The sequence below is a fragment of the Corapipo altera genome, unplaced genomic scaffold (genome assembly GCF_003945725.1).
Source record: "Corapipo altera isolate COAL_440 unplaced genomic scaffold, ASM394572v1 255, whole genome shotgun sequence".
Lineage (NCBI taxonomy): Eukaryota > Metazoa > Chordata > Aves > Passeriformes > Pipridae > Corapipo > Corapipo altera.
This window is the reverse complement of record NW_020884929.1, coordinates 420,591-438,326: the sequence shown is the minus strand read 5'-3', so window position 1 is coordinate 438,326 and position 17,736 is coordinate 420,591. Positions and strand designations below refer to the sequence as shown.

The 17,736-nt window shown below is 43.8% G+C and overlaps 1 protein-coding gene across 22 annotated transcripts in view; it reads right to left on the bottom strand.

Annotated features, from left to right (window-relative positions):
• ANK2 (ankyrin 2) overlaps window positions 1-17,736 on the bottom strand; it is a 176,670-nt gene that overhangs the window by 3,089 nt on the left and 155,845 nt on the right. For 12 of the 22 annotated variants that reach the window (XM_027658938.1, XM_027658940.1, XM_027658945.1 and 9 more), the window contains 9 exons: window positions 9,782-9,856; window positions 8,609-8,740; window positions 8,089-8,235; window positions 6,996-7,275; window positions 5,299-5,563; window positions 2,506-2,589; window positions 1,354-1,518; window positions 598-780; window positions 159-250 (listed from right to left, as the gene is read on the bottom strand). In XM_027658938.1, the coding sequence (XP_027514739.1) occupies window positions 159-250; window positions 598-780; window positions 1,354-1,518; window positions 2,506-2,589; window positions 5,299-5,563; window positions 6,996-7,275; window positions 8,089-8,235; window positions 8,609-8,740; window positions 9,782-9,856 (1,423 nt within the window). Of the gene's footprint in view, window positions 1-158; window positions 251-597; window positions 781-1,353; window positions 1,519-2,505; window positions 2,590-3,032; window positions 3,126-5,298; window positions 5,564-6,995; window positions 7,276-8,088; window positions 8,236-8,608; window positions 8,741-9,781; window positions 9,857-11,259; window positions 16,972-17,736 lie in introns of all 22 variants that reach the window. The other 10 variants (XM_027658933.1, XM_027658934.1, XM_027658942.1 and 7 more) reach the window with 4 other exon arrangements.

Below are 17,736 nucleotides of genomic sequence, written 5' to 3'. Positions count from 1 at the left end.
CACACTGACAATGTTAGTAGTTATCTTTAGTACTGTTCACAATCCGGTTTTATGTGCTGGTGCGTGTTTCATTTCAGGCACTCAACTGAAATCCACTCATATACTGTGAGTCTGTTAATTTTTTTCCAGCAACACTTTGTTGACTTGCCAAGGCAAACCTTTTAATTATCGATCCATCTTCTTTCCTGATTTCTTTCTCTACTAAAGCAGGCAGTTGGAATTTCACATGATTACCTGTATAGCTCAGAGCCTCCAAGGGAAACATAAACTTTGGATTAAAACAAAACTGAAACACTTAGCGCAGAAGATAATGCCTGTTCCCACCTTTGTGGGAACAAGGCAATTAAAAGAAGCAGCTGGTTGCCATCTGTATCCCTTCCAACACCCCTCAATGCTTTTATGTGCTATTATTTCCTCACATTAAAAAAAACCCCACAAACATACATTTCATCTAATGCCACACAGCTTTTATCTACTTATCTATGTATTTTATCCCTCTGTTCATCTAAGTTCTAAGGTGTGCTAGTCAAAGGGACAATGAACTGGATTCAGATGTTGCAACACTGCTTTTAATACTTCTATAAAAGTTACTTGTACCTCTTCGAAGTCCTCTTTGGCTGACGGCAGATCGGAAGCTAAGCTGGCATCCCCCAGGTGTTTCTCCGTCCTCTCTCCGTGCACTACAGTGGTCTTGATGACCTTGCTGACCTTCCGGCCTTCCACTGGCTCCGACTGGAATTTGGAGGCACTAGGCACGACGGCAGGCTCCGACAGGGTCACCTGGAAGGAGATGAGTTCCATACTGCACGATTTGCTCTGGCAAAAGATCCCTTTCATGCCTATGGGCTCCATACAGTAAATTGTAGCTCTGTTAAGGGTCGGCCAACAAAATAAATAGCCTCTGTTTGCTTGTTTCCTTACTCCTAGAGAATTAATTCTGATGAGGAATTCTGGCAAGAAAAAACATTGATGACACTTTTTGCATTTCTAATTACTGCTTGTTATTCACTACATATCACCCCAGGACTCCTGAAAGCATGCACCCTGGGTCCCAGCTGCTGTCCCTCTCTCCAAGAGTTTTGCATATCCAAAGGTCTGCAGGGCCACACAGTGTAAGCATGGCAGGAGAAGGCAGGCTGAAAAGCACTCAGCTTTTCAGGTTGTTTTTATTTTTAATTATCTGGCTCTAAAACAGCTTGCATCAAAGTCATAGGTGTTTTTCAAGCAAAGAACAGGCCAGTAAGTTAATCTAGCTGTAGAGCTGGTTGTAGAATGGGCATGATAAGATGCAGTGACTAAGTTCCCTGTTGGGGTGCTGGTGCTTTGTAGCATTGCGAGGAAAAAACCATCTACCTCTGACTGCTCACTGTCGCTCTTCAGCACAACCCGTTTCACAACTTTGGAATAGCCATCTCCTTCTTCAACGGTGACAGGTGCTTGTGGTGCTCCTTGCACTAGGACTTCCTCTTTTTCTGTGCCATCTGGAGAAACGTACCGACGGATGATCTTCCGAGTGACCTGTGCGGATGAAACAGAGCTTAGTCCCACAAGAATTAGCAGCAATGTATTCCTCCTTGTTCTCTGTGCAGCATTTCCCACTCAGAGGGCATCTTTTCCTACATGAAAGAACCTGCACAGATGGTTTACCCTTTACTCTTCCACACAAGTGCTCACAAGGACCCATGGTGACACTGCCAGTTGATGCAGTCGCCTTACTTAGGTCATCACCACATGGCAAAGCTTCCATGAACCGACTTTGTAGGTGGGCACAATAGAGATAGTGGAGCGACTCCCTGAAGCAGTGATTACAGCATTTCAGAGAGAAAACACACTTTACGACTGCGCAACCACTAGGAAACACTTTCAGACTGGCGTTTTCAAAAAGGCTTCAAAGATAAGATTCATGGTACTAAGCACTGCTGAACTAGTGAGCTAAAATGAACCCACTGAAGAGACTCATCTGGTGCTCGAGCTGTCGAGGCACAAAGAAGGAGGAGCAGAAGACAATAACAGGGCTCAAGAAGAGAGAAATTTCTCAGGAGGATGGGTGTGCATCTTTCTATGGATGAGCCAGAGCTCTACACAGCATCGTCCAAGGCATCCATAAGAACACAGTCATGCTCACTCCTGTACATCAAAACCCAAGAATATTTGGCTGGGGTGGTTTATTCTAACATGAATTCAAGCAGGTACCTTTTTTTAAAAAAAAAACCAAACAACTTGCTTGTAAGACATGGGTATATGCAGAATTTTTATTGGTTTTACATGGGAAAATTAACAAACTATGTCCCTCTTAGGTTATATACTGTAATACAGAATGATCTTGAGAAGCAAAATAATTTTTTGAACTTTGTATCTCTCATGAAAAAAAATTCTCATTCCTTCCACTCTCTACTCTGCAAATTATGCCCCTTCCACAGCAAAAAACCTGGTGTGTATGTAGATGGTTTTATCCTGCCTTTTATAGGACAGGAAAAAGGTAGGAAGGGGCAGAACTGACGATACCTTCTTTACCACTGTGTGGCCGTGTTCATCTGTATACTGCTCTTCTGTGACTGTTTCTGGTGGCATGTCAGGCATAGTATCAGCCTGTATGACAAAGAACAAAGGTGTGTGTGAAGCGAGGCCTCCATGTGGGTCAGTTGAAACGAGCAATTTTAAAATCGGTTAATTGGTTACAGAATGGGGGGAAAAATTGAAAAGTGTTAGAAAAAAATCTGTTCTGCAAATAAATCCTTAGAAAGACATGCAACAAAATGTTATGCCACAGCAGACAGGCAAAGATATGTTAGTTGACTGCATTGTGTATGGGGCTGAGGAGTCATCTTCCTCCTCCTACTAAGGTGCCTAATGGAGTTTAGAGCTGGGTTAGCAATATTACTGTAATCCTAAGGTATTGGAATGGCTTATCCAAAGTCCATGCATTATTTGGGAGCATCCCAGCTTCAGCTGTAACTCCAGCTAAGTGGCTCGCGCCGTGTTTCCAGGTCCTAAGGCACCACAGGTTCGTGCAGTTGTTCACCACTCGGTACCTGAATAATCACCCGACGCCGAACGACCCTGGTAGTGACCATCTCGTCCTCATCCGAGCTCATCTCCAGACCACCCAACTCCTCTGCTAACTCCTAGGGGAAGCATGGAAGCAGTGCTCTGTTGGGTGTGTGTACCAGGGTGAATTTATGCTGATACTTTCGGTCTGTGTTTGGCCCCAGCTGTCTGTAAGTAGTTTATATTCTCCCTGCCAAGTTCACTGATAAAACAGTGAATTCGTCCTTGGAGGGAGAACTTCTTATAAACTATTTTAATTGGCGCTCTACTACTATTGGTTCATTGCCTGCCAAGGGCATTTGAAGGAGAAATTGAAGAGGAGGGGATGAAGGCTCGACCCCCGACTCAATCAGAAAAGACCCCTAAAGTGTACTGCGCGTGCATGAGGGGATTTCTGAAGTTCTCACGCACGCGCTGAAGGGATGGACTTACATAACCAAGAGGGGTGGGATTGAAAACCTCTGGCTGGGCAGTGATGACCACTCCTGCCTAGGCTGAGGTCACTCAGTTAATTGTATAAAAGCAGACAGTGCTTTCCTGGAAGGGAGCTCGCTTCACACCAAGGACGATGTTGCCTCTTGGCAGGGACGCCTGCCAGTTTGTGAACTTACTGAGTCTCCAAGGATGCAGCTTCTGCTATGGGTAATTATCGGTATGCTAGGTAGGTAAGCTAACTTTATGGGCAACAGCTAGGTAACTGGGGAGGTCCTGCTGGGGGCTTATTTCTCTCCTCCTTCCTCCCTTTTGGATTTGTTTGTTTTGCTGGCCACCTCTTGGTAATAAATATCAGTTTTGCGGAGCTTGCAACGGTGTCATCATTTTCAAGCTTCAGTATGTTGGAACCTCTCCCTAATACAGTATGGTACCAGCAGTACTTACAGCTTCTGCCTCGTTACACCAGCCCTGGAACTCCTGCATATTGCACATGGTTTCTGTGTTAATTACACAGAAAAATATATGAAAGCCTACTGATCCTCCTTGTTGGGAGGTACAGAGTGCAGCACACACAGCAGGACTGAAAAGTTTTAATTAGAGGGCAGCATATCCGGACCAAGTGCTGGAATTCTCTCTCCTGCACAGGGGAGAATTAGAAGTCTAAATGAAGAAGTCAGAAGGCAAAGAGAGGCTAAAAAGAATGACTTGGGAAATAGCAACACTATGAAAACATAAAGGGGAAAATAAATTAAGGGGGTGTGTTTCTTTTTAGTGGTGTCAGTTGTTGTTTTACTTTAATAAAAGAACCGGAGGGAAAAACCAGCACATTATTTTGAGGGCAGCCTTTCCTACAGCAGCCCTTGTACTGAGCCCTGTTGTAGGTACTCTTTGAATCACCTGACACATTCTAAATTCCACTTTTTTCTGAGATCCCAGAGGCCCTCTCTTCTAGAGGTGGCACATTTGGCCACATAAACAGCACAGGCAGAAGAGCCTGTTTCTAATAAACGTCAAGGTGAGTTATCAAAACAGGGAACAGTTTCTGCATCAGTAGAACTGTGCCTTCTCTGCTCTAACTTAAATAATAAACTCAATTTCCAAGGATGCCTCCTCCTTCGTTTTCGCTTAGAACAGGCAAAGCAAGCTGTTTATTCCTAAACCTTTATCTGCCAAGAAAATTTAATTCCCCACTAAAAGCCATATGGTTTGCTTTCTTTCCTTCCCTCTTGGAACATCGCAATAAAGTCCCTTTGTCTCACACAGCCAAAGACCTGCCTCATATTGGTTTTGATGTTCTCTCCCATCCCCATCTCTATTGCCTGCATGCTACATAAACACCATTCTTCCAGTACATCCTTAGTAAATGCACAACTTGTTGCCTCTTTTCCATCTCACCAACTTCACAGATCTTTCATGCCATTTTTTCATGCTGCTCTGGGCTAGTCTTGCCTTTCTTTATAAGCTTTTAATGTTACTACTTTATTTTCCACTACATATGTTTCAGCTTTTGCTTGTACATGGTTTGTTTCTGCAATTGTTAGTGACACTAATTCTCTCTCTGTTAACTGTCACAGACCAAAAGTCAAATAAGGGCAGAGCAGAACCAGAACTACAGCCTAGATTTAGGATCCTGGGATTGCTTCAGCTTTGCAAAGCTCTACAGAAATGCCTATAGCTAACCCTTCTAGCCACAGAGGGAGGGAGACAAGACTCCGTGGCAGATGGGGATTAATTAAAAATATTCTCATCCTAAGGAACGAGTGAGACATAAAAAACCTTTTGTGTCCATTATTTTGAAGTAAACTTGTTCTTTACCTTTTCTAAAGATTCCTCTTCGTAGTCCCTTCCAGACTTCTCCGTCTGCTCATCGGTTGACTCCACTATCACAAGACTAGTTCTCCTTGGAGAGGGGTCATCCTGGTGGAGCTGGGCATCCTCGGGCTCCTGGATGATGGGAGAGTCACCTCTCTGTGCAGAGAACGGGGGCTGTGGGGATGTTTTTTCTGTCTCTCCCTTGGCTGTGCTTGCTGCTTTCCCAGTTACCGGTGCCGTAGACTGCTCTGTTCCTGGAGCTGTGACCCTGTGAATCACAGGGTACAAGGAAGTTACCACCATGCAGAGCTTCCCAAGTGCCATAAATGGAACACTATGAAGTGAATAAATATTGCTGCGTCACCTGTCACCTAGAAATAACTGGTACTCCTTGACGAGAACTACACAGTAATCTGGCTGGGCATCCCTCTCACCTTCCCAAGCCAAACTCCAAATGAATATCCAAACCTTGCACCCACTTCTGCTAAGCTTGGTATTTGTAAAATATTTCTGTGAGCTTCACTGTCACCTGGGTCCTCACAACTCTATATATTACCTACTATTATTTTAGGGAAAGAGATTGGATCGCTATAGATGGATGAGGAGCAACTACTACATTAATTGCAATCTACAAAGCTGCAGGGGAAGAGAGACCAACTTTTATGTAGAATTCCAGAGCCTTACCAAACGGAAACTTAGTAGACAATCTGGTGTTGATTGTATTGCTATTTTCACAGTTGAACACTGCTATGATTTCACTGCTGTTGCAAGTTATTGAAACCTATCATTACATACATTACTATGCAACATATATATATGAAGGTAGCACATCTAATTCAAGCATATGTACGTGCAATATTGTTGTATAATTCCTCTTAAAACATCTTCCTTACAAGCTATTTAAAACTAGCCCAGTTTTCCTCCGATTTTTAGACCTGCAAGTGTAGTGATATTCTCCTGCCATCGCTCCTCTGTGTAGTACTGGCAATATTGTGTCACGTGCGTTCTCTATTCCTCAAAAACATTAATTTCTTCAGGCAAACCCTTAGGAAGCATTGGTATTTTTACCTATTGGTGCAACAAAAGTCTTCTACCTTAGATGCTCTTTTCTGTCTCCCACTCTCTCTGTCCTGGCTGTAAAGCACATCCTGAGCACAAGAGACCATCTGCTGGACTCAACTGCCCTTTGGCTGTTTGGAGCTGCATCTCCACATCGAAGCTAATCATTGATCAACTTGATCAACCCAGTGGAGAGGTCTCAGCTTGGTCACAGGATTAGGGATGGTGTGGATAAATAAACGTGATCCATTTCAAGTTCCTTTTCAAACTACACCAACCGCACTGAGAGCCCCACAGAAGAATTCAGGGTTAATTCCACTAAGTTTTAACATCACTTCCCATCTAACACACAAAAACTTGTACACAGTTTGGAAAAAAACCAACCCCACTTCTACATTAACGCTCTTTTCTTCCATATGCACTACACTTGGTTATTGCTTTGTGTTCACAGCGACAAACTGACTTTCTCTCCTGAGCCTTAAGGCTTCCTCCACAGGGACTGAAAAATCAAGCCTGGGCACAATTGGAGGAAAATTAAACAGCAGTCCTGTGTTTCAAAGAAAACTGTAAAAATCCTCTTATTACACAAAGAAGAGGGAATCTGTTCCACCTAGCTTTCACCCTGGTCTCTTGACACTTACGAATATTCATGTTGTGAAGCAGATGGTTTTCCTGGCACGTCTTGGGGTTTCCCTGAGAATTCGGTTTCTACTTGTTCCTTATGTGCTTGCCTCAGGAGCTCAGCCATGGATACCTCTGCCTCGCTCCTGGGAGTACTGTCCTGAAAAGGAGAATAACTGGCAGACACTTCTTCCTCGGAGACGAGAGGAGGGTGTTCGGTTGGCTCACTGTCTTTAGATATTCTGTGGTGTTCCTGCTTGTGTCTTGAGCTGTACACTTCTTCTTGCAGTGCAGAAAATCCTTCAAAAACACACAAGAGAAATGGCATTACAGGAATGCAGGAACTCCCTCCTGTGCTCCATGTGCATTTAAAATCCCTGCATGGAACACATTAACTGCAACTCTTAAACATCTTGAGTGGGACGGGACATAACCTCTCTAAGTAGCTGAAGTAACAATGGAGTACCACTACTACTGCCAAATTTCGACAGTAACAGACAAAATAAAGTTCACCCAGAAATTTAGCTAAATTAATTACTCTCGAAACCCTCAAAGTATGCAAGAAGATTCACAAAAGGATTTGATACAAGAACTAGTTCATCTATGTGCTTCAAAGCATAACAAACACACCCACTCACCCCCAACCCCTAAGCTCAAAGCAATATTGAATGAAGCACATAGAAGACTCACAACTGCATTCACATAATTTGGAAGTGCTTCTTCAGTTTACAATCAACGATCTAATCCACCAAACTTTTAAACTTAAGAAATGGAATCACGTCCTAGCAGAACAACAATACCCTGGATGCTCAAATCCAAAGGTTTTGTCAAAGCACAGAAAACTTTTCCTCTACAAGTCTTTATCAAATCCTAAAACAACCTTCTGAATTGTCATGAAAGTACTTGTACGAGCAAAAGAACCCCAATAAACTGGGCAAAAGTCTCTGAGCACATTATTTGCTTGCTAAGAATCAGTTACAGCGCAGATCTTATCCCTGGTGAGACAGTGACCCGTGTGATGCCAGGCTTGCATTCATTCATCCATACTACCCATGCTTTTAAAATGGGATTCTAGTGCTCAAACATTTCCAAACAGAAGTTTCTGCCACTTACCTTCACTGTGGTCCAGTCCTATGGACTGTTCCATCTCCGTGTAGGTGCGGGTGCCGTGGATCTGCGTGGAGTCAATGCCGCTGGTCTCCATGAGGTGAACGATATCCATCCGGTTGATTTTCGTGAGACATTGGGTAAGATTTGTATCTGTGGCATCAGAACAACACCGTGGAGTTCAGTTAAGAATTAAACACGGTCTCTCCTTTCTGTTTCCCACGTGAAAGGCATACGTGGGATACTGACCAATACAATATCATATATAAATTACAAATGCATTTGGAAGCATTGCTGTGTAAAATCCAAAAAGAACTGAATGGTTGCCTACAAAAATTGATTTTTCCTTTAACAATTTTGCCATGTTATACAGATAAGACTAGAAGTAACACTCCATAAGTACAATCCACGGTCTTTTTTTCCATAGTCAAAATATTGCCCAAATTTCCTCCTTGTGATTACAACACACACACCTGCCACCTCAAGTAGCAAACAGGAGACAATTACACACCAAATGAAAACAAACCTGTTGCGTGTTTCCCATCCCTTTCAAGCCAGTACTTGAGGAGTGCGTGGCTCTGGTCTTGAAGTGAATTGGGATTTTCGATTCGGATCTGGTGAATTTGCTCTTCTGTGAAATCCAGTTCCCTTGCTAGCTCTGAAAAAGAAATCCTTCTCTGTAAAGGGGTCATCTAGTACTCCCCTGGACTTGTTTCATTTACAGAAAAGTAAATGTCTATGAGTTACAGATGAACCCCAAAATCTGAAAAAACCAAGAAACTGATGTCTTTCTGATGAACAAAAACCAACCACTATTTCACCCTCCACAGTAACATTTGACAAAGTAATCTTTAATAGAAGCAATCTTTACTATAATTAAAAAAAGGAGTATTTATGAAAGTCTATTAACCTGCCCTCCCTATAAAACTATAGAACATTAACGTCTGTCTTGACAAGCATCCACTTTTTCCAGTTTTGTTTTCAGAGCTGTCTATTTAATTTTCAGTGTATTCCTAATCTGTTACATTGCACAGGTCCAAGTCCTACTGATTTCAGGATAAATCCATGTTGCGATGAGCGACACATGGTCCCAGTTACTCTATGGATTCAAGCAGAGGACAGGAAAGGAAGAGGTGAGCAACATAAGCAAAAAAGTATCAGTGATGTTTTGCATGTACTGAGGGCACTTCTGAAAACAGTACAGAACATAATCTTCACTATCAAGGAATTAAAATATTTTCCCTGGTATACAGCTCTTCCTTAACTCCTAGAGCATGGCTTACTTTCAGGAGCCTGATACTGCTCTAGTGAGAGATACAAAAAAAGTGCAGACCTGACATCATTTTTTGCACCAATTTTTTTGTCAGACCACACAGTTTGACACAGCACAGAGATTTGTGTGCAGCTCCTTCTCTTTGTAAGAGCCTTGGAGCTGATTTTCAGTGATATCTGCAGGTCATTCCGTGTTCCTTTCACTTGTCCCCAGTCTCGTTCGCTGCCTCAGGTCTCTTAAACCCACAGTCCTAAACTGATTGGTAAAGAATAAGTTCCTTGTTATCCATTTCAGGAATCTTCAGTAACCCAAAGACAGTAAGTTGATAAAATATTTCTATAAAACATTTTTTAGATAATCAGGAAAAGAAACAAGAAAAGAGTGCGGACCCTCCTTTTTCTCCGGAGCAGAGGACGTGCATTTTACCTGTCCAGCTGAATCCAAGATGATCAGCGATGTGGGCCAGTCTTTCCTCTGTCCTTTCCTGATCATCCTGCTGATCTAAAGGTCAAAGAGAGCTACAAGTTGCCTTTTACAAGTTAAAACCAGTTTCAACGGGTGATACAGTCCAAGAAGGGAAGGTGCTGTTTTTTCTAACTGCTGTGTCTAAATGTGGACAGGCTGCGTAACTAAAGTGAGGACTGTAAATCCCCAGGATAAAAAATAAAACCAAAAAGTTTGATTTTTTTTTTTTTAAAAAACACAGAACTACCTACACTTTCCATCTGAAAATCAGGCTTTCCAGTGAAAATCTAAGCCAGGATCGAAGCGCCTACTGTGACTATTTGGGCCAAGCGCTTTATTCTAAAACTTCATTCTGACATTAAATTGAAGACTTTATCTAGGTTGATAGCCATAATTTTCCATGCCTCCTTAGTAAATGCCAGGGTTGAAGAATTCATCGAGACCGGTGCTTCCGATTACGTTCTTTCTGTAGTAGGCAAAGTTCTGTTCAAACAGTCCATACAGCACTTTGGCATATGGTCTGTATTCGAGACATGGTTAATTTAAGTGTCTTTGACTCTTCAGACTAGGGAGTGAGACAAAATACTCACAATGAAGGCAAGGAAAAATCAGGTGGTCATTTGTCAGTCTTCGTTTATTCAGCTAAGGGTGAGACTGACGGCTTCTCCCATCCCCACAGCTAATTTGAGGATGGTAGAGTTTGAGTTTTGATTTTCCCTGAGCGCACACACAGACTGCGATACCTCAGAACTGGGACATTGCTTAGGGTTCACGATACATGCACGTGTCATTTCAGCTCCCGGATTTCCATTGTGGCGGCTCAGCAGGAGTACACAAGTAGGCAAGAGGAAAACCGAACACCAGAAAACTTGTACTAAAATTACCAGTGACTCAGAGCTTTCTTAAGACACAGATCGTCAAAAAAAGGAACGTGAAAAGTTGAATTCTTTAAAACTTCTGCAGATCTCTTTGTGTAACAACTTGAAAGAATATTAATTTGCCCATCTTGCTTGCAATTGATGCCCAAATGTTTTATCATTAGTAAAAGTTAATAGTTAGTAACAGAGCCAGGGAAAGTCAAAAGCCAAAACGTGCATGACCTAAGCAATCACTTTAATGGCAAAACAATACATATTTTTAGAAGTGTTTTTGTTTCTTAAGGCAACACTTCCCACAAGCACTTATGGTTTGCAATCTTGAGATCGGTTCACAGACAAGAACACAGACACAACACAAAAAACAAAAAACCAAACAGCTCACAGGGGGAAAAAAACCGCACCAAAACCACCAAAAGCTGAAAAGAAAATGCCACACGCGTTACATCCATACACAAACACACACATACACACACGCACACACACACCCCAAAGGAAACAGAAAACAAAAAAGTTTAATTCATGACATGCGTCGCACAGGGAATCCCAGTCGTTGGCAAATACCTTCAGCATGGTCATGGACATTTTCGTCAGGGATACGTTCAATCTGAGTCTCTACAGACTCATCCCAAATGGGTCTGGTGTCAAAGATGTCTTCAGGAACTGACTGCTGAGTCTCACTGGATGGCACATTTTCAATAACTGAAACTTCTAGGGCGCTACTGCTTTCATCATCTGAAACTAATTCTTGTTCTCTCTCTGACTGCGTGAGTCTTTCCACTAATTTAGAAGCTTCATCACTAATTTCTTCAAAGAACTCTATGGAGTTTTTGTAAAGATCAAAAAAATGGTCCTTACTTTCTTTTGTGGGACTAAAAGCACCGCGGGAGCCTGTAGTGCTTCTGTTTTTAACTGGCAACCGTGATGAAAATACCTTCGATCTTGCTGTTGTTGCCTCATCTGAGTCTAGATCAAACTTCATCTCACTCTCCCTCTCTCTGGTCTCTGCTTCTGCCTCAGCATAACTCCTAGCTTTGACTGAACGCTTAGCCTTTGGGTCCACGGGACTACTTGCGTCAGATTCCGATTTACTCCGGTTATCTTGTTTCGTAGGTAGAGCGCTCGTCACATCGAGAGCTTTGGGGGACTCCAGCTTGCGGGCAGATGTGTCCGCGTAGGTGTACTGCGGTTCGGCTTTTTGGGAAGTGGATTTGACAGGAATTTTAGACTTTGGTTTTGCTTGCTCGTCTTTTCCTTCACACTGCGAACTGTCTAGGAAGTCGTCCGGGGAAAGGTTCTCGTTTTCCGACTGTTGCGAGGACTGCGATGCGGCGGCAGCTGTTCGGACGGGGATTTTGGATTTGCTTTCACAAGAAGGCACGCTCTCCATTAGAGCAGTGGGGATTTCAATCACAGATCTCTGTTCCTCTGGGGAAGAGTCCGGGGACTCCTCGCCCTGTTCGGAACTAACTGATCTGGTGATTTTGGAAAAATCTAATTCACCTTCTACCGCACACTGCTCAGGAGAGATGGGGCAAGGCACCTGACTGCTATCGACCATGTCGGTCTCCATTCTGGAGAGGGGCTCAGCTTCAGAGGCAGCAGTTTCTTTCTTTGGTGATTTTGAAGAAGCTGAAATACCCATTTTAATTGGAATTCTGGATTTAAGATCTGCTTTTGAGGTGCCTGTGCTGACACCTTCACCCGTCATTTCTTCTGATTTATCACTAGACTCGGGTGACGGGGGTGAATATTTCACTGTGTCTTTTTCTGGTATATCTGACTCCTCTGATTCTGAAGGTGCAAATGGGTTCAGTGAGCCCTCCAGCTTCGAAGATTCCTCCTCTGCTGCTTCTTTCACTTCTTCAGATAATGAAACTTCTTCCTGAGGCTCCTGCCCACCCTGGAAGAAGTGAAAGCTTTCATCTGGGTAGTTCCTTTTGGTCATGTCAATGGCTCCACTTCTAGTCATCTCAAACAACTTCCCTTCCTGAAAAAGAAAAGGGTTTTGTTCACTGAGTGGCGTCCCTTCTTCAGTGGGTGTCCTGGCCGGTGTCGTGTCAGGGGTTGTGCCTTGCGATCGCCTGTCTACCATCAACCCGAATATCTTTTGTTCCTCTTCTTTCACCCGAGCTTCAAAAGCTTCATCGTCTTCACGTATTTCGCTCCACATGTCAGAATCCACATCGGTTCTAGTGATGACAACGTGACCCATCAATGTCTCCGTTTCATCTCTTATATCCTCAAGGGCAGATTCAGTTAATTGCATGGAATCTGAGGACAAAGACCCTTGTGACATGGTCTGAAATCCATCCTCTGGTTTGGGCTCTATTTCCATATACACTTCCTCTGAAGAGCAATACTCACTACCTGTGTCTCTACTAAGTAAAGCTTCACCCGTCTGATCTTTCCCTTCTGCAACAGAATAGGTTTCCCTAGAGTGCAGACTTCTACCAGATCCTACCTCACTTTCGGAATCAATAAAGAAATGTCCAGAAGACACATTTTCATAAGGACTCACTACATATGGAGCACTACTGTCAGTGGCATCTGCTACACAACTGTCAAGTTCCACTGTTTCAGTGGTAAGGGATGGATACTCTGGTAATCGTTCCTCAGCAGGACTATCTCTTTGAGATGTTTCAAAACCTGTATCTGCTTTTCCCAAATCCCTTCCCAAAGCAGAATAGTCAGTGGTATCATCTTCAGCCAGTTTGCCATCTCGTGGTACAGAGTACTGGGTGGTACCATGCCCACAAGAAAGGCCCCCTGCCCTCTCTGACACAGTTCCTGTAGAAACGAGATCTCTGTGTAATGCTGCCGCGGGTTTGACATCCTTTTTGGTAGCCTCATATTGCTCAAGTGCTAACGAAGACTCAGCGTGAACTTCTTTCTGAGGACTGTCACCAATGCAGTGAGAGAGAGCACTCCCAGGTCGTGTGACTGTCTCACAGTCACCTGCACTGCCACAACATTTAGATTCAGCACAACCATCGGAATGACAAGTGCCTGATTCTCCTGTGGAAGCCTCACAGCTGCGCCCAAGGATAAGCGGTTCCTCTTTGTCACCTTTGCCTTCTGTTTTAACTGCACCTGTCCCGACAGAGCATTGCTGGGAATCAATGGGTTGGAAACCTGCTTCGTCGGGGCTGGAGCTGGAGTCCATACTGGATGGTAAAGGTGAGGGTGGCTGCACTCGGATCACAGGCTCCATTAAGAGGCCTGAGTCAGCTTCTTTTTTGAGCCGGGTCAATTCTGGCTCGCTTTCCGAAGAGGAAGAGCTTTTCCTAGATTCAGCTGCAGGTGTAACTACTGTAGGTACATCTTTTTCTACTACAGTCGTTGGCTCTGATGTTTCGGTTTCACATGGAGCTTCTGAGCTGGCAACTACACAAGATTCATCTTGCTTACGATTCTTTTTGTAACCTCTCTTCTGCTTTGCTTCTTGTTCCAATTCATCAAACATTTTGATTTTGGTCACCATTTTAAACATCTCCTCTTCAGGGGTGAATCTCTTCTTCGGTTCGCTTTCCGAGTCATCCTCTGGCTCTTCATTGACTTCAGGGATCGTGGCCGACTTTGGTATGTTTGAGAGTGACTGCAAGTCTGCCGTTTTAGGTGTGATTTCGTAGCTAATTTCTTCTGAACTGGGAGTCTCGGGTGAAACGGGACTTTTCCCTGAACTCTCCATGAGGGATGTTTGCTCTAGACTGTCATCATCGGCACTTCCCTCGGGGTCACGGAGAATCCTGGAACGCACCGATGCCAGCTCTGGGCAGCCTTCTCCTTTGCTAAGAACAGGCTGCAGAGGACCCTGCCCCAAAATACAAGCCTTCACTGTTGGTTCTACGGGGCTGCTTTCAAGGGAATCACGGCAGGGAGACTCTTTCATAGGACTGGGCTCCAAAGAGTCGGGTGTTTTGTGTGATGAGTTATCTTCTAGCACTGGGCTTGCTTCCAGGGAGTCTTTATGACTTATAGTCAAAGAGTCATCTGCAACTGGGCTAAAGCCTTCACTATCATGGCTAGCAAGTGAAAGTTCCAATTTCTGGGGACTTCTAACTGCAACACGCCGTTCACAGGTTATATCTTTTTCTTTCTCTAAAGCAGTGTCATGTGTTTCAGAAGACTTAGTGAAATGTGCAGTGGTTCTGGATTCTTTATCCCTGCTAATATCTTTCATAATGGAAGCTGAGCTACTTTCTTTAAGTTTATCAGCCTCTTCTTCAGAGGCTGTAGGTACACGCTCTTCTGATACATGGTCAGAATGAGACTTACTAGTCTCAGTAACAGCATCTAGCTGCCTCTCAGTAATACCTTTTTCATCTTCCTTTGAGGAGACTTCCTTCGGAGAGCATGTTTCAGCTGTTGTGTGTGCTCTAGCCGCTCCTTTAGCTTCCTCAGTTGGCCCATCAGTTTTCTTTGGTGAGAATGAAAGGCTTTCTGGGCTCGTTTCTGGAGTCTCTGCAAGACCCTCATGCTTGTAACTTTCCTCAGAGCTGATCTGAGGGGTTCCATCAAGCAGACTGCCTGGAGAGTCAGCCACACCTTCGTGTTTAAGGCTCTCTGAGCTCCCATCAAAAGCACCACTTTGCAGAGAAAGAGCGGGAAGGAATCCATCTTTCCCATCCTCTGTGGGAAAAGCAACACCGAAAGGACTGGTCAGTACTTGCTCCAAGTTAAGTTCTCCCTCCTCTGTCACCGAGAGGTGTCGGTACTGTTGGTATTTGTCATTATCCTCCAGTTCTTCTTTAATGACGTCAGAAAAGTCTGTTGAGGTTTTCCTGTCAGGGCTGATCTGGAAGTCAGGATCTCCTTGGTCATCAGAAGGCCTGCCCTTCCAAGACGCCATTTCTTTGGCACTTGCATCAGCTGCTACAGGAGGGAGAGGTTCCACTGTTTTTTTGCTGCTCTGCTCTTTCGCCTGGTCTTTACCACCAGCTTTCTTGGTGGTTTCAGTGGTAGAAATTTGCGTTTTGCCTTTTTTGGGTTGTGGCTCTTTCTCTGCTTTTGACACTGGGCTCGGCTTGTCCTTCTGTTTGTCTGTCTTGAGGCTTGTGACTCGCCTCGTTTCGCTCTGCGAAGGAGTTGTTTTCCTCCGGGTTGTTTCCTTCTCGGGGGCCTGTTGCTTCTGTTTGACAGACTTGTGCTCAAACAGGCCAGATATGTTCTTGGATGGGTCTTGCCCTGACTGAAAGGCTTTCATCAGCTCACGAACTGACATGGTCTCTTCGAGTCTCTCAGTCTTAGAAGAAGGCGAGACGGGCGGTTGGGCTTTGTGTGTTACCGGTTTCTTGACTTGTGCTGGTTTCTTAGGTGCCTTCTCAGCAGGGCTTTCTTTTCCTTGAACTCTGACGGGTAGTTTGGACCGGACTTTTTGCTCATCTTCCACTCGTTTCTGAAGAGCTTTCACTTTATCTTTTATGGAGCCAATGGGAGTGTCCTCTATAACAGGGGACACGGCTTTAGCCTCCGGAGCAGCTGTCACCTTTAGGCCAGGTTCTCCACCCTGCAGCGACTCGTCTGCAGTGAGCTTTGGTAGTCTCAGTTTTTCTCCGCTGCTCTGCACCTTGCCTTCCTTTGGCTTTGGCTTCTCTTTTAGTTTTGTCCTGACGGGTTTTTTAACTTCTGAGGCCACCTTCTGTTGCTCCTTTCCAGTTTTTGGAGATTCTTTTCCTCCTTTTTCAGAATCCCTGCTTATTACTACAGCTTCAACCTTCTCTTCTACTAAGCCCTCTTGTAAGGTTCGGGGCTGTACCTCAGGAAGAGAAACGTGTGTTTTTAAATCCTCTACCTTTCCTGCCATGCCTGGCTTCCCCTTTTTTGCTGTCCCTTTGTCTACCCTGACATCTACGCCGGTCGGCTCTGTGACTTCTGAGGGAGCATTTCTTCTGGCCTCTTCGATTTCCTCATCGCTGACAATGATCCATTCTTCTTCTACAGGCTCTTGTTTGGAAAGGGACTTCTGCAAAACATGTTCTTCTCTGGTATAGGATCCCCCTCTCAGAATTTCATTTACTTTTTCTAAGTCCTCTTTCACTCTTTCAACTATTTCGAAAGGCTCTCCTGGCTCTTCCTCAGCAGGTTTTCCAAGATCTTTCACTTTAATGGAGCCTGATTTATCAGAAGGGTCAGTTGTCAGGATGGCAGTCATTTTGATCAAATCTTGTTTCATCTCAGAAACTTCAGACAACAGGTCTGGACTGGCTAGTACAGGGACTTCATTAACCAGATGGCTTTTCAGGATAGATGTTTCTGTAGACTCTGTCTCGTCATCTTTGATGCGAATGAAAAACATTGAAAGTAAAGTGGAAATCAAAAATAGAGATTGGAAAATGTAATCAGGACTGAAAATGACAGTCTTTGGTTGCAGTGGTGGGAAGGTCAACAAAATGGGCCGGGAATGATGGATCCACAAGATCTGAGCAAAGCAAAGCAAAGCTAACGGGGGAGGAAAAAAAAAAAAACAACTGAAAAGGAAAATGGCAGGAAATAACTTGCTTCACTTTATCGCTAGAGCACAACCACACATACAGTATCAAAGCTGGAACAAACCAAATCAGGACACCACTAAAAAGAAACCAAAACAACAACAACGAAATTTCAAACCAAAACCAGAAGAAACACAGTGAAGTTACACAAAGAGAGGCATCTCAAGATTGTTCAGATGTTACAGATCAATGTTCAAATAAAAAGAAAAAACAAGAAAAAAGGGGGAAAGCATTAGAACTGATTGAAAGTCGATTTCCTCTAAGAGAAAGCCAGTGTTAGCAAACTGTCAGAGTAACATCAGGTTAACGGTTTTGTTTTTCTTAATGACCAAAATAAAAGGTGAAAAGTAATTCTGCAGTAATCTAAAATATGACCAAATACGTAGAGATCTGAATCAGCTGCAAACCGGCATTTCATCTAAGGGGATTTCACACCTACACAATGAAACAAACAGTCTTTTGTTTTAAGAGGCATGGTCCTTTCCTTGGAACATCCTCATTGACAACTAATGAACTGACTGAGGAAAGAGAAGACAGAGAAGAAAAGGAG